Source organism: Anolis carolinensis, unplaced genomic scaffold (assembly GCF_035594765.1).
Source record: "Anolis carolinensis isolate JA03-04 unplaced genomic scaffold, rAnoCar3.1.pri scaffold_13, whole genome shotgun sequence".
Lineage (NCBI taxonomy): Eukaryota > Metazoa > Chordata > Lepidosauria > Squamata > Dactyloidae > Anolis > Anolis carolinensis.
The window spans coordinates 17,805,737-17,820,128 of NW_026943824.1; the positions used below are offsets into that span (position 1 = coordinate 17,805,737).

Consider the following 14,392-nt stretch of genomic DNA (forward strand, 5'->3'; position numbering starts at 1 on the left):
TTCTGCCATAATCTTACTTCGCCCTTTAACAACACAACCGTTCAATGCTAAGGCTTCCCCGTTTGCACAGGGTTCCATACTTTGCTCTTTAACAACACAACCGTTCAATGCTAAGGCTTCCCCATCTGTGCAGGGTTCCAAACTTCACACTTTAACAACACAACCGTTCAATGCTAAGGCTTCCCCATCTGTGCAGGGTTCCAAACTTCACACTTTAACAACACAACCGTTCAATGCTAAGGCTTCCCCATCTGTGCAGGGTTCCAAACTTTACACTTTAACAACACAACCGTTCAATGCTAAGGCTTCCCCATCTGTGCAGGGTTCCAAACTTCACACTTTAACAACACAACCATTCAATGCTAAGGCTTCCCCATGTGTGCAGGGTTCCAAACTTTACACTTTAACAACACAACCGTTCAATGCTAAGGCTTCCCTCCAAATAGAACTGTAAAGGAGAGTCTACTGAACAAGCCAGGACCTGCCGCAGACCAGGTGAGGAGTTACGAAGGCGGAGGCATTACTTTTCATTCAACCCTCATAATAGTAGTAGTAGTATTATTATCTCACCAGCCATTGTCTCAAGGCTGTTTATAAAAATTAGAAATCTAATCTGCTTGCCAACTCCTGGGTAAGGTGTAAAATATAACTTCAGCTGTCATAAATACCAGGCTCTCCCGCTTTGTTTCTGTTTATTCGTCAAGGCAGCAAACTGCAAAGGTTTTTTTTTTTTCATTTTTCCCAAAGCCACTTTCAAAGGGAGACGGGTTCGAGCTTGGCCACCTGCTCGGAGACGTGAAATGGTGGGTTTTGCCGGTTGCAAATCGAGCGCAGATTCTTGTCCACCCACTCGCCGCGAGCAATCATCTCCCTTTGAAATCTGAAAGCCATCCTTGTGATCTCAGGTCATTCCGCAGCATGAGGCAGAAAAAGCCGCCTGGGAGGAAGCGAGCCCATCCACAACACCAACCGTTGCTAGTGCTCACGGGGTTTCGTACATTTTGGATTCCGATCCTGTCCTTTGGAGATTTGCTGTATATACTCGAGTATAAGCCTAGATTTTCAGCCCTTTTTTTAAGACTGAAAAAGCCCCCCTTGGCTTATACTCGGGTGAGGGTCCTGGGTGGCTTATATTTCGGTCAGCTTATACTCGAGAATATATGGTACATTTATTATTTTCTTCTATTATTATTGGTATTGTTACATTTATTATTTTTCTCTATTATTATTGGTATTATTACATTTATTATTTTTCTCTATTATTGTTGCTACTATTACATTTATTATTTTTCTCTATTATTGTTGGTATTGTTACATTTATTATTTTTCTCTATTATTATTGGTATTATTACATATATTATTTTTCTCTATTATTATTGGTATTATTACATTTATTATTTTTCTCTATTATTGTTGGTATTGTTACATTTATTATTTTTCTCTATTATTGTTGGTATTGTTACATTTATTATTTTTCTCTATTATTATTGGTATTATTACATTTATTATTTTTCTCTATTATTATTGGTATTATTACATTTATTATTTTTCTCTATTATTGTTGCTACTATTACATTTATTATTTTTCTCTATTATTGTTGGTATTGTTACATTTATTATTTTTCTCTATTATTATTGGTATTATTACATTTATTATTTTTCTCTATTATTGTTGCTACTATTACATTTATTATTTTTCTCTATTATTGTTGCTACTATTACATTTATTATTTTTTCTATTATTGTTGGTATTATTACATTTATTATTTTTCTCTATTATTGTTGGTATTGTTGCATTTATTATTTTTCTCTATTATTGTTGCTACTATTACGTTTACTTTACTCTGTTGTTATTATTAATAATAATACATTCATTATTTCACTCTGATCTTATTTTTATTCTGTCACAGCAAACAAGATAGACATGTGGGATTTCGTATCACAAAATCACAAGTCGAACACTTCCCAAGTGTCTAGGACTGTGTGATGTATTATTATTGTTGTTGTTATTATTATTATTATTATTATTATTATTATTATTATTATTTTATAACACAACAAACAAGATAGATATGCTGGATTTCGTATCACAAAATCACAAGAACACTTCCCAAGTGTCTAGGACTGTGTGATGTATTATTATTATTATTATCATTATTATATTGTATGACATAGCAAACAAGATAGATATGCCCAGCATCATCATCATCATCATCATCATCATCATCATCATTATTATTACATTTATTATTTCACCCTGATCTTATTATTATTATTATTATTATTATTATATTATGACACAGCAAACAAGATAGATATGCTGGATTTCGTATCACAAAATCACAAGTCAAACACTCCTCAAGTGTCTAGGACTGTGTGATGTATTATTATTATTATCATTACTATATTGTATGACATAGCAAACAAGATAGATATGCCCAGCATCATCATCATCATCATCATCATCATCATCATCATCATCATTATTACAGTAGAGTCTCACTAATCCAAGCCTTGCTTATCCAAGCTTCTGGATAATCCAAGCCATTTTTGTAGTCAATGTTTTCAATATATCATGATATTTTGGTGCTAAATTCGTAAATACAGTAATTACTACATAGCATTACTCTGTATTGAACTACTTTTTCTGTCAAATTTGTTGTGTAACATGATGTTTTGGTGCTTAATTTGTAAAATCATAACCTAATTTGATGCTTAATAGGCTTTTCCTTAACCCCTCCTTATTATCCAAGTTATTCGCTTATCCAAGATTCTGCCAGCCTGTTTAGCTTGGATAAGTGAGACTCTACTGTATTATTATTACTATTATTGCATTTATTATTTTACTATTACTTGTATTATTTTCCTGTATTTATTATTACCGTAGACACCTCCAAGGTCATGTGACCGCCAGAGCGGTACCTATTGATCTACTCACAGTGGCATGTTTTCGAACTGCTAGGTTGGCAGGAGCTGGGGCTAACAGCAGGTGCTCATTCCACTCCCAGGATTTGAACCTGGGACCTTTTGGTCCACAAGTTCAGCAGCTCAGTGCTTTAACACACTGAGCCACCAGGGGCCCCCATGAATAGGTTAACTGAATTGAAAAAACATATTACCATATATACTCGAGTATAAGCCGACCCGAATATAAGCCAAGGCAACTAATTTTACCACAAAAAAACTGGGAAAACATTGACTCCAGTATAAGCCGAGGGTGGTAAATTTCAGAAATAAAAATAGATACTGATAAAATGACATTAATTGAGGCAACAGTAGGTTAAATGCTTTTGAATATTTACTTAAAGCTCAAATTTAAGATAAGACTGTCCAACTCTGATCAAATCATGATTCTCATCTTCTTCGATGTCAATGTGCTTATGTATCCTTTTAATAATAATAGAGTAAAATAATACATATAATAATAATAATAATAATAATAATAATAATAATAATAATACAGTAGAGTCTCACTTGTCCAACACTCGCTTATCCAACGTTCTGGATTATCCAACGCATTTTTGTAGTCAATGTTTTCAATATACAGTAGAGTTTCACTTATCCAAGCTAAACGGGCCGGCAGAAGCTTGGATCAGCGAATATCTTGGATAATAAGGAGGGATTAAGGAAAAGCCTATTAAACATCAAATTAGGTTATGATTTTACAAATTAAGCACCAAAACATCATGTTATACAACAAATTTGACAGAAAAAGTAGTTCAATACACACTAATGTTATGTTGTAATTAGTGTATTTATGAATTTAGCACCAAAATATCATGATATATTGAAAACATTGACTACAAAAATGGCTTGGATAATCCAGAAGCTTGGATAAGCGAGGCTTGGATAAGTGAGACTCTACTGTATCATGATATTTTGGTGCTAAATTCGTAAATACAGTAATTACTACATAGCATTACTGTGTATTGAACTACTTTTTCTGCCAAATTTGTTGTATAACATGATATTTTGGTGCTAAATTTGTAAATACAGTAATTACTACGTAGCATTACTGTGTATTGAACTACTTTTTCTGCCAAATTTGTTGTATAACATGATATTTTGGTGCTAAATTCGTAAATACAGTAATTACTACGTAGCATTACTGTGTATTGAACTACTTTTTCTGCCAAATTTGTTGTATAACATGATGTTTTGGTGCTAAATTTGTAAATACAGTAATTACTACATAGCATTACTGATTAGGGTGATTAACTGCAACATTAATGCTACCTTCCAACTGACAAAAGACTCTTGTCACACCCTGGACTCTCCACAGATATATATTTTTTCCTTTCCTTGCCTAGTTTATCCATGCCTCACAACCTCTGAGGATGCCACTCTAAACGAATTCAAGTCGCCAGGGCCAGATCAGCTACATCCAAGAGTATTGAAGGAACTAGCGGAAGTTATTTCAGAACCACTGGCAATCATCTTCGAGAGTTCTTGGAGAACGGGAGAAGTCCCAGCAGATTGGAGGAGGGCGAATGTGGTCCCTATCTTCAAGAAGGGAAAAAAGAACGACCCAAACAATTACCGTCCGGTCAGCCTCACATCGATACCAGGCAAAATTCTGGAAAAGATCATTAAGGAAGTGGTCTGCGAACACTTAGAAACAAATGCGGTCATTGCTAATAGTCAACACGGATTTACCAAAAACAAGTCATGCCAGACTAATCTGATCTCTTTTTTCGATAGAGTTACGAGTTGGGTCGATACAGGGAATGCTGTGGATGTAGCGTACCTGGATTTCAGTAAGGCCTTCGACAAAGTCCCCCACGACCTTCTGGCAAACAAACTAGTAAAATGTGGGCTAGACAAAACTACGGTTAGGTGGATCTGTAATTGGCTAAGTGAACGAACCCAAAGGGTGCTCACCAATGCGTCGTCTTCATCATGGAAAGAAGTGACAAGTGGAGTGCCATCAGCAGGGCTCCGTCCTGGGTCCGGTTCTGTTCAACATCTTTATTAACGACTTAGACGAAGGGTTAGAAGGCACGATCATCAAGTTTGCAGATGACACCAAACTCGGAGGGAGAGCCAACACTCCAGAAGACAGGAGCAGAATTCAAAACGATCTTGACAGACTAGAGAGATGGGCCGAAACTAACACAATGAAGTTCAACAGGGACAAATGCAAGATACTTCACTTCGACAGAAAAAATGGAAATCAAAGATACAGAATGGGGGACGATGCCTGGCTTGACAGCAGTGTGTGCGAAAAAGATCTTGGAGTCCTCGTGGACAACAAGTTAAACATGAGCCAACAATGTGATGCGGCTGCTAAAAAAGCCAATGGGATTCTGTCCTGCATCAATAGGGGAATAGCGTCTAGATCCAGGGAAGTTATGCTCCCCCTCTATTCTGCCTTGGTCAGACCACACCTGGAATCACACTGGGTCCAATTCTGGGCACCACAGTTGAAGGGAGATGTTGACAAGCTGGAAAGCGTCCAGAGGAGGGCGACTAAAATGATGAAGGGTCTGGAGAACAAGCCCTATGAGGAGCGGCTTAAAGAGCTGGGCATGTTTAGCCTGCAGAAGAGAAGGCTGAGAGGAGACATGATAGCCATGTATAAATATGTGAGGGGAAGTCATAGGGAGGAGGGAGCAAGCTTATTTTCTGCTGCCCTGCAGACTAGGACACGGAACAAGGGCTTCAAACTACAGGAAAGGAGATTCCACCTGAACATCAGGAAGAACTTCCTCACAGTGAGGGCTGTTCGACAGTGGAACTCTCTCACCCGGAATGTGGTGGAGGCTCCTTCTTTGGAAGCTTTTAAGCAGAGGCTGGATGGCCATCTGTCGGGGGTGCTTTGAATGCGATTTCCTGCTTCTTAGCGGGGGGTTGGACTAGATGGCCCTTGAGGTCTCTTCCAACTCTACTATTCTATGATTCTATGATTCTATGATTCTATGATTCTATGCCTGCCATAGATGTGGGCGAAACGTCAGGAGAGAATGCTAGTCAATGTTTTCAATGCATTGTGATATTTTGGTGCTAAATTTGTAAATACAGCCAGTCCAACAATAAGGCGAATTAAGCGGTCGCTTGGGGCGCTAAACATACGGGAGCGCAGTCGAGACTGCTTTTTCTGTTGATTTGTTGTAAGACATGATTTTTGGTGCTTAATTTGTAAAATCTTAATGTAATTTGATATTTAATAGGCTTTTCCTTAATCCCTCCTTATTATCCAACATTTTCGCTTATCCAACGCTTTTATTTTTCAGTGATTGGTTTGGGGGGGGGGGGAGGCCAGAATTCTGTTCGGCTACACTTGAAAATTACCTAAGGCTGGCTCTGAAACTAACTCAACCAGAGAAATCAGCCATAGCAGAGCACTTGATGAACCAACCTGGACACAGAACATTATTTGAGAACACAAACATGCTCGACCACTCCAACAACTATCACGTCAGACGACACAGAGAAGCATCGACTGTTTTTCCACAAAACACTGGAAAAACATTGACTCAAGTCTAAGCCGAGGGTGGTAAATTTCAGAAATAAAAATAGATACTAATAAAATAAGCACATTCACATTGAGGAAGATGAGACTAATGATTTAACCAGAGTTGGACAGTCTTATCTTAAATTACACTTTTATGTACCGTACATACTCGAGTATAAGCCGACCCAAATATAAGCCGAGGCGCCTAATTTTAACACAAGAAAACTGGGAAAACATTGACTCAAGTGTAAGCCGAGAGTGGTAAATTTCAGAAATAAAAATAGAAACCAATGAAATTACATTAATTGAGGCATCAGCAGGTTAAATATTTTTGAATATTTACTGTATATACTCGAGTATAAGCCTAGTTTTTCAGCCCTTTTTAGGACTGAAAAAAGCCCCTCTCGGCTTATACTTGAGTGAGGGTCCTGGCTGGCTTATACTTGAGTATATATGGTACATTTATTATATTTCTCTATTTTGATTGGTATTATTACATTTATTATTTTTCTCTATTATTGTTGCTACTATTACATTTCACTCTATTTTTATTATTAGTAATACGTTTATTATTTCACTCTGATATTATTGTTATTACATTTATCATTTTATTCTATTATTATTTAAAGGATACATAAGGTCATTTACATTGAAGAAGATGAGAATAATGATTTAATCAGAGATGGACAATCTTATCTTAAATTAGAGTTTTATGTAAAGATTCAGAAAGATTTAACCTACCGATGCCTTGATTAATGTAATTTTATTGGTTTCTATTCTTATTTCTGAAATTTACCACTCTTGGCTTATACTTGAGTCAACGTTTTCCCAGTTTTCTTGTGTTAAAATTAGGCGCCTCGGCTTATATTCGGGTCGGCTTATACTCGAGTATATACGGTACATAAAACTGTAATTTAAGATAAGACTGTCCAACTCCGGTTAAATCATTAGTCTCATCTTCCTCAATGTAAATGTGCTTATTTTATTAGTATCTATTTTTATTTCTGAGATTTACCGCTCTTGGCTTAGACTTGAGTCAACGTTTTCCCAGTTTTCTTGTGTTAAAATTAGTTGCCTCGGCTTATATTCGGGTCGGCTTATACTCAAGTATATACGGTACTTACTTAGCCACAAATATGCGATATATTTGCACATCACTTAGTGATTCTCCCTGATTTTCCCCACCCATCAAGCCTCATGCTGATTCCCGTTGCTAAAGGAAGAGTGTGCTGCATTAAAAAAAATAACCCACATCAACACCTATCTGAAGTGAATCGCAAGAATGGTTCACACTCCTGTTTTTAGCAGGAGAGGTGCGGACAGCATCAATGTAGCATGAGCATTTGTTTTTCCTCCTTTGGGCATGAGTAGGGTGGCCATGTCCCTCCCCTCGTCTGCTTCTGTGCTTACCGTATATACTTGAAGATAAGCCAAGTTTTTCAGCCCTTTTTACAAGCCGGGAGGCTGTTGCTTGCAATATAGGATCTATTTATCTCTCATCTTACCCTCCCTTATCAGTGTTTACTTTTCCGCTACTTGCAATATATGATAATTTATCTCTCATCTTACCCTCCCTTATCAGTGTTTACTTTTCCGCTACTTGCAATATATGATAATTTATCTCTCATCTTACCCTCCCTTATCAGTGTTTACTTTTCCGTTACTTGCAATATATGTTATAATTATCTCTCATCTTGCCCTCCCTTATCAGTGTTTACTTTTCCGCTACTTGCAATATATGATAATTTATCTCTCATCTTACCCTCCCTTATCAGTGTTTACTTTTCCGTTACTTGCAATATATGATCTATTTATCTCTCATCTTACCCTCCCTTATCAGTGTTTACTTTTCCGCTACTTGCAATATATGATAATTTATCTCTCATCTTACCCTCCCTTATCAGTGTTTACTTTTCCGCTACTTGCAATATATGATAATTTATCTCTCATCTTACCCTCCCTTATCAGTGTTTACTTTTCCGTTACTTGCAAGATATGATATATTTATCTCTCATCTTACCCTCCCTTATCAGTGTTTACTTTTCCGTTACTTGCAAGATATGATATATTTATCTCTCATCTTGCCCTCCCTTATCAGTGTTTACTTTTCCGTTACTTGCAAGATATGATATATTTATCTCTCATCTTACCCTCCCTTATCAGTGTTTACTTTTCCGTTACTTGCAATATATGATATATTTATCTCTCATCTTACCCTCCCTTATCAGTGTTTACTTTTCCGTTACTTGCAATATATGATATAATTATCTCTCATCTTACCCTCCCTTATCAGTGTTTACTTTTCCGTTACTTGCAATATATGATATATTTATCTTTCATCTTACCCTCCCTTATCAGTGTATTCTTTTCCAAAGCCTCTCTCGATCTTAACCAAGGGAATGTTTTGAAAAGGGAAAGAAGCCCTTGCAAGTCAGGAAGAACAATATTTTATATATATATATATATATATATATATATATATATACACACACACACACACACACACCCAAGTGGGGTTTATATATCTGTCCACAGTGGGAGAAAGATCTCTTCTTCTTGAAGCAATTGTGAATGTTGCAATTGGCCACCTTGATTAGCATTGAATAGCCTTGCAGCTTCGAAGCCTGGCTGTTTCCTGCCTGGGGTTCTTTCTCCCACCCTGGACACCATTCCACAGATATATAAACCCCACTTGCCAAATTTCCAGCATAACTCACAACCTCTGGGGATGCCTGCCCTAGATATGGGCAAAACGTCAGGAGAGAATGCTTCTGGAACAAGGCCATGCAGCCAAGAAGATTCACAACGCTGAGGAGTCTCAAGTACCTTCAAATCAGTTCTGGTTTTATTGTTCACAAAAGGTTATCCCAATAAGTTGGAAGTTTCAATGGGGTGAAGGAAAATATACATTACAGTCTTTGGTTGTCTTAAGTCCAAGGAGCTCTGCAGCTGAGAAGCTTTTCCAGGTCCCTCTTTCTCAATGGCTGTGAATGCCGGAGCAATCCTCAGCCTCAGTCCAAATGGCCTATGTTTGAAGACACAGAGTCTTCCTCTGGTGCCAAAGAACTGATCTGAAGGTGCTTGAGACTCCTCAACATCGTCCAGGTTGGCCCTGAACATGAAGCATAAGTCTCAAAGGTAAGAACCTCAGAATTGGTGCTGAGAGGTAACTTAATCAAGGGCTTTTAGAGTCAAGTCCCTCTGGTAGAAAGCTTGATGGTGGAATGAAAAAGGAAACACTGTCCCACTCCAGGAAAGGGTGGAGTCAAACAACTGAGCTGAGGGAGCAATATAACTGGTGCTAACAACATTGATTGACAGCTATAAATAACCAATCAATCCAACTTGATTGGTGGGGACGAGAGAGAGGGCCTTCTCCGTCGTGGCCTCCCGACTTTGGAACTCGCTCCCCAGGGAGATCAGGCAGGCCCCTACCCTCCTCTCCTTCCGGAAGAGCCTAAAAACCTGGCTCTTCCAAAAGGCCTTCGACGATTAATTATTAGGTTGAACTATCTGCCCATCCAACTACAGGATTTTCTGCCACTACTATTTTGCACTTTATGGACTATTTTGACTGAGAAACTACCTCTCCCGTTTTGATATTTTCTACACTTTGGCCCAGATCCTTGTTTTAGTCTCTTGTTTTTAACATTTTATGCTGTATGTTGATTTTTATGATGGTTTTATTGATATTGATGTTTTATTGTTGGAACAATTGTTTTTTTTCGTTTTATTGCTGTATGTGTCGGGCTCGGTCCCCATGTAAGCCGCTCTGAGTCCCCACTGGGGAGATGGGGCGGGGTATAAAAATAAAGTTGTTATCATTATTATTATTATTATTATTATTATTATTATTATTATTATTATTATTACATTTACAGGGTAAAAGCAAAATCAGGCATGATACAACAATTCAAATCTTGCAACTTACAGTTCGACATATAGATGGTGTCACTCGCGCCGTCACACTTCAATATCATTATTCCCTTATCAATACCTTCCCTTATCTTCTCCCCCCGCCCCCCAAGGACATTTTCTCATCTATCCATAGGTAAATGTAACGTCCAGTCATGTCTGACTCTGGGGGTTGGTGCTCATCTCCAATTCTAAGCCCAAGAGCCGGCGTTGTCTGTAGACACCTCCAAGGTCATGTGGCCACTGGCATGACTGCATGGAGTGCCATTACCTTCCCACCGGAGCAGTACCTATTGATCTACTCACACTCTGGGGGTTGGTGCTCATCTCCATTTCTAAACCCAAGAGCCGGCGTTGTCCATAGACACCTCCAAGGTCATGTGGCCACTGGCATGACTGCATGGAGTGCCATTACCTTCCCACCGGAGCAGTACTTATTGATCTACTCACACTCTGGGGGTTGGTGCTCATCTCCATTTCTAAGCCCAAGAGCCGGCATTGTCCATAGACACCTCCAAGGTCATGTGGCCACTGGCATGACTGCATGGAGCGCCGTTACCTTCCCACCGGAGCAGTACCTATTGATCTACTCACACTCTGGGGGGTTGGTGCTCATCTCCATTTCTAAGCCCAAGAGCCGGCATTGTCCATAGACACCTCCAAGGTCATGTGGCCACTGGCATGACTGCATGGAGTGCCATTACCTTCCCACCGGAGCAGTACCTATTGATCTACTCACACTCTGGGGGGTTGGTGCTCATCTCCATTTCTAAGCCCAAGAGCCGGCATTGTCCATAGACACCTCCAAGGTCATGTGGCCACTGGCATGACTGCATGGAGTGCCATTACCTTCCCACCGGAGCAGTACCTATTGATCTACTCACACTCTGGGGGGTTGGTGCTCATCTCCATTTCTAAGCCCAAGAGCCAGCATTGTCCATAGACACCTCCAAGGTCATGTGGCCACTGGCATGACTGCATGGAGTGCCATTACCTTCCCACCGGAGCAGTACCTATTGATCTACTCACACTCTGGGGGGTTGGTGCTCATCTCCATTTCTAAGCCCAAGAGCCGGCATTGTCCATAGACACCTCCAAGGTCATGTGGCCACTGGCATGACTGCATGGAGTGCCATTACCTTCCCACCGGAGCAGTACCTATTGATCTACTCACACTCTGGGGGGTTGGTGCTCATCTCCATTTCTAAGCCCAAGAGCCGGCATTGTCCATAGACACCTCCAAGGTCATGTGGCCACTGGCATGACTGCATGGAGTGCCATTACCTTCCCACCGGAGCAGTACCTATTGATCTACTCACACTCTGGGGGGTTGGTGCTCATCTCCATTTCTAAGCCCAAGAGCCGGCATTGTCCATAGACACCTCCAAGGTCATGTGGCCACTGGCATGACTGCATGGAGTGCCATTACCTTCCCACCGGAGCAGTACCTATTGATCTACTCACACTCTGGGGGGTTGGTGCTCATCTCCATTTCTAAGCCCAAGAGCCAGCATTGTCCATAGACACCTCCAAGGTCATGTGGCCACTGGCATGACTGCATGGAGTGCCATTACCTTCCCACCGGAGCAGTACTTATTGATCTACTCACACTCTGGGGGTTGGTGCTCATCTCCATTTCTAAGCCCAAGAGCCGGCGTTGTCCATAGACACCTCCAAGGTCATGTGGCCACTGGCATGACCGCATGGAGTGCCATTACCTTCCCACCGGAGCAGTACCTATTGATCTACTCACACTCTGGGGGGTTGGTGCTCATCTCCATTTCTAAGCCCAAGAGCCGGCGTTGTCCGTAGACACCTCCAAGGTCATGTGCCCATAGGCATGACCGCATGGAGCGCCATATTCCATATTGCAACTTCTTCTTTCTATAAATTGTTCCATCACTTTTATTGTAACTTTAAAACCAAAATAAAAATCATTACAGCAACAGAGACAATGAAATGTTGGACTTGTGAAACAGTATGAGTTGGTTGGTCCTGGTGAAGGTGGCACAAAATAAAGGGAAGGGAAGAGGGGGGGAAAAGGTTTAACAATAATAACGATAATAATAATAATAAATAAAACATGTATAAGTAGATAAAAGGGTGTAGTAGAGAGATATGTAGTAAAGTTGTAATGGAGAAGTCAAACTGATAAGAAATATGCATAACGATGTTTTGATTCCGATTTTTCTTTATCGTTGGATTGCATACAATGTGATATGTCTGGGATATTGTAAAATGAGGAAAGAATGTATACTTAGACATTTTGAATTATAGATTAATAATAATAATATTGAAAATAAAACATGTATAGGTAGATGAAGGGTGTTGTAGTGGAGAGATGTATAGTGAAGTTGTAATGGAAAAGGTGAAAGACTGATGGGAAATATGCTTGGGGATGCTCTTGATATTTTTTTTTTGTTGTTGTTGTTGTCGGATTGTATGCAACGTGATGTGCTGAGATATTGTAGAATGAGGAAAATGTGAGCTTGTACATTTGGATTGAGAAATTAATAAAAACAAATTTAAAAATAATAATAATAATTACAGAAGGAGAACCGGTTAAGACGCACCTGTTCAGTTGCAACGGCTGGAGCTCCTCTTTCGGGAAGCAAGGGAAGCAGAAGGCATCCATCTCCTTCGGGGTGCAAGGGAGCGGGTGCAACCGACTGGGCCAGCCCTCGGTGCCGCTAGCACCTTTTGGGGAGCACGGGGGTCCCATTGGTCCGATTGCCGGGACCGAGCATCTCACGCCTTGGTCTCCTCTCCAGCCGCCGGCCTCTCCTTCCAGCATGCACCAGCTCTCAGCTTCCCCGAGGAAGATGTTCGGACGTCCGGAGCTAGGACTTGTCCGTCTTGGATTTCAATGGGATCCTTTGCAGGATGAACTTGACCTCTTCACTATTTTCTGAGTAGATGAGGTCCCGTCCAGGCAGCACCTCCATGAGAGTCTGCTTCTTCTTCTTCTTCCCTCTTCGCAACCCTCGTTGTGGTCAAGTCTTGACTTTTTGGTCTCTCATCAATGCCAAGGACCAACCAAGAAGGACCAACCAAGGACCAACCAACCAAGGACCAAGCAAGAACTCTTCTTCTCTCGTTGCAACCCTCGTTGTGGTCAAGTCTTGACTTTTTGGTCTCTCATCAATGCCAAGGACCAACCAAGAAGGACCAACCAAGGACCAACCAAGAAGGACCAACCAAGAACTCTTCTTCTCTCGTTGCAACCCTCGTTGTGGTCAAGTCTTGACTTTTTGGTCTCTCATCAATGCCAAGGACCAACCAAGAAGGACCAACCAAGGACCAACCAAGAAGGACCAACCAAGAACTCTTCTTCTCTCGTTGCAACCCTCGTTGTGGTCAAGTCTTGACTTTTTGGTCTCTCATCAATGCCAAGGACCAACCAAGAAGGACCAACCAAGAACTCTTCTTCTCTCGTTGCAACCCTCGTTGTGGTCAAGTCTTGACTTTTTGGTCTCTCATCAATGCCAAGGACCAACCAAGAAGGACCAACCAAGAACCAACCAACCAAGGACCAACCAAGAACTTCTTCTCTCGTTGCAACCCTCGTTGTGGTCAAGTCTTGACTTTTTGGTCTCTCATCAATGCCAAGGACCAACCAAGAAGGACCAACCAAGAACCAACCAACCAAGGACCAACCAAGAGTTGAGTTTGAGTCTGCCACGTCCTCCGAATATCAGCACATAGTGAGACGAGCACTGTCCCCAGATGTGGTGGTTGCAAGCTCCGGCTTCATCCGAAAAGCTTCTTCTTGAGGATCCACAGAGAGATTGTCCAGTCACTGGTGGGAGAGTCAAGCCATCCTAGGACAGCTGGTGCCCGAGACACAAACTTCTGGACCCTGTTGTCAGAGAGACCCACATCCGCTGCTCGTCTCGTTTGACAGAGCAGTCGGTTCCCTCTGACAGATAAAGCAGTGCGAGTATTAATAGCACAAGATTCACGCGGAGAGGCTGGAGGGTTAACTCTTCCACTCCCAGCTCTCTGGTCTCTCTTGGTCCACAT

At 40.7% G+C, this 14,392-nt stretch overlaps 1 protein-coding gene across 1 annotated transcript in view; it reads right to left on the minus strand.

The window, feature by feature from the left end:
• The window catches only part of sbk1 (SH3 domain binding kinase 1), an 81,229-nt gene extending 67,228 nt beyond the window's left edge, over positions 1-14,001 (minus strand). Inside the window, exon 1 of the mRNA XM_062964170.1 lies at positions 12,943-14,001. Within this exon, the coding sequence (XP_062820240.1) occupies positions 12,943-13,163 (221 nt within the window). The 5' untranslated portion in view covers positions 13,164-14,001. The remainder of the gene's footprint in view (positions 1-12,942) is intronic.
• Positions 14,002-14,392: the final 391 nt, after the last annotated feature.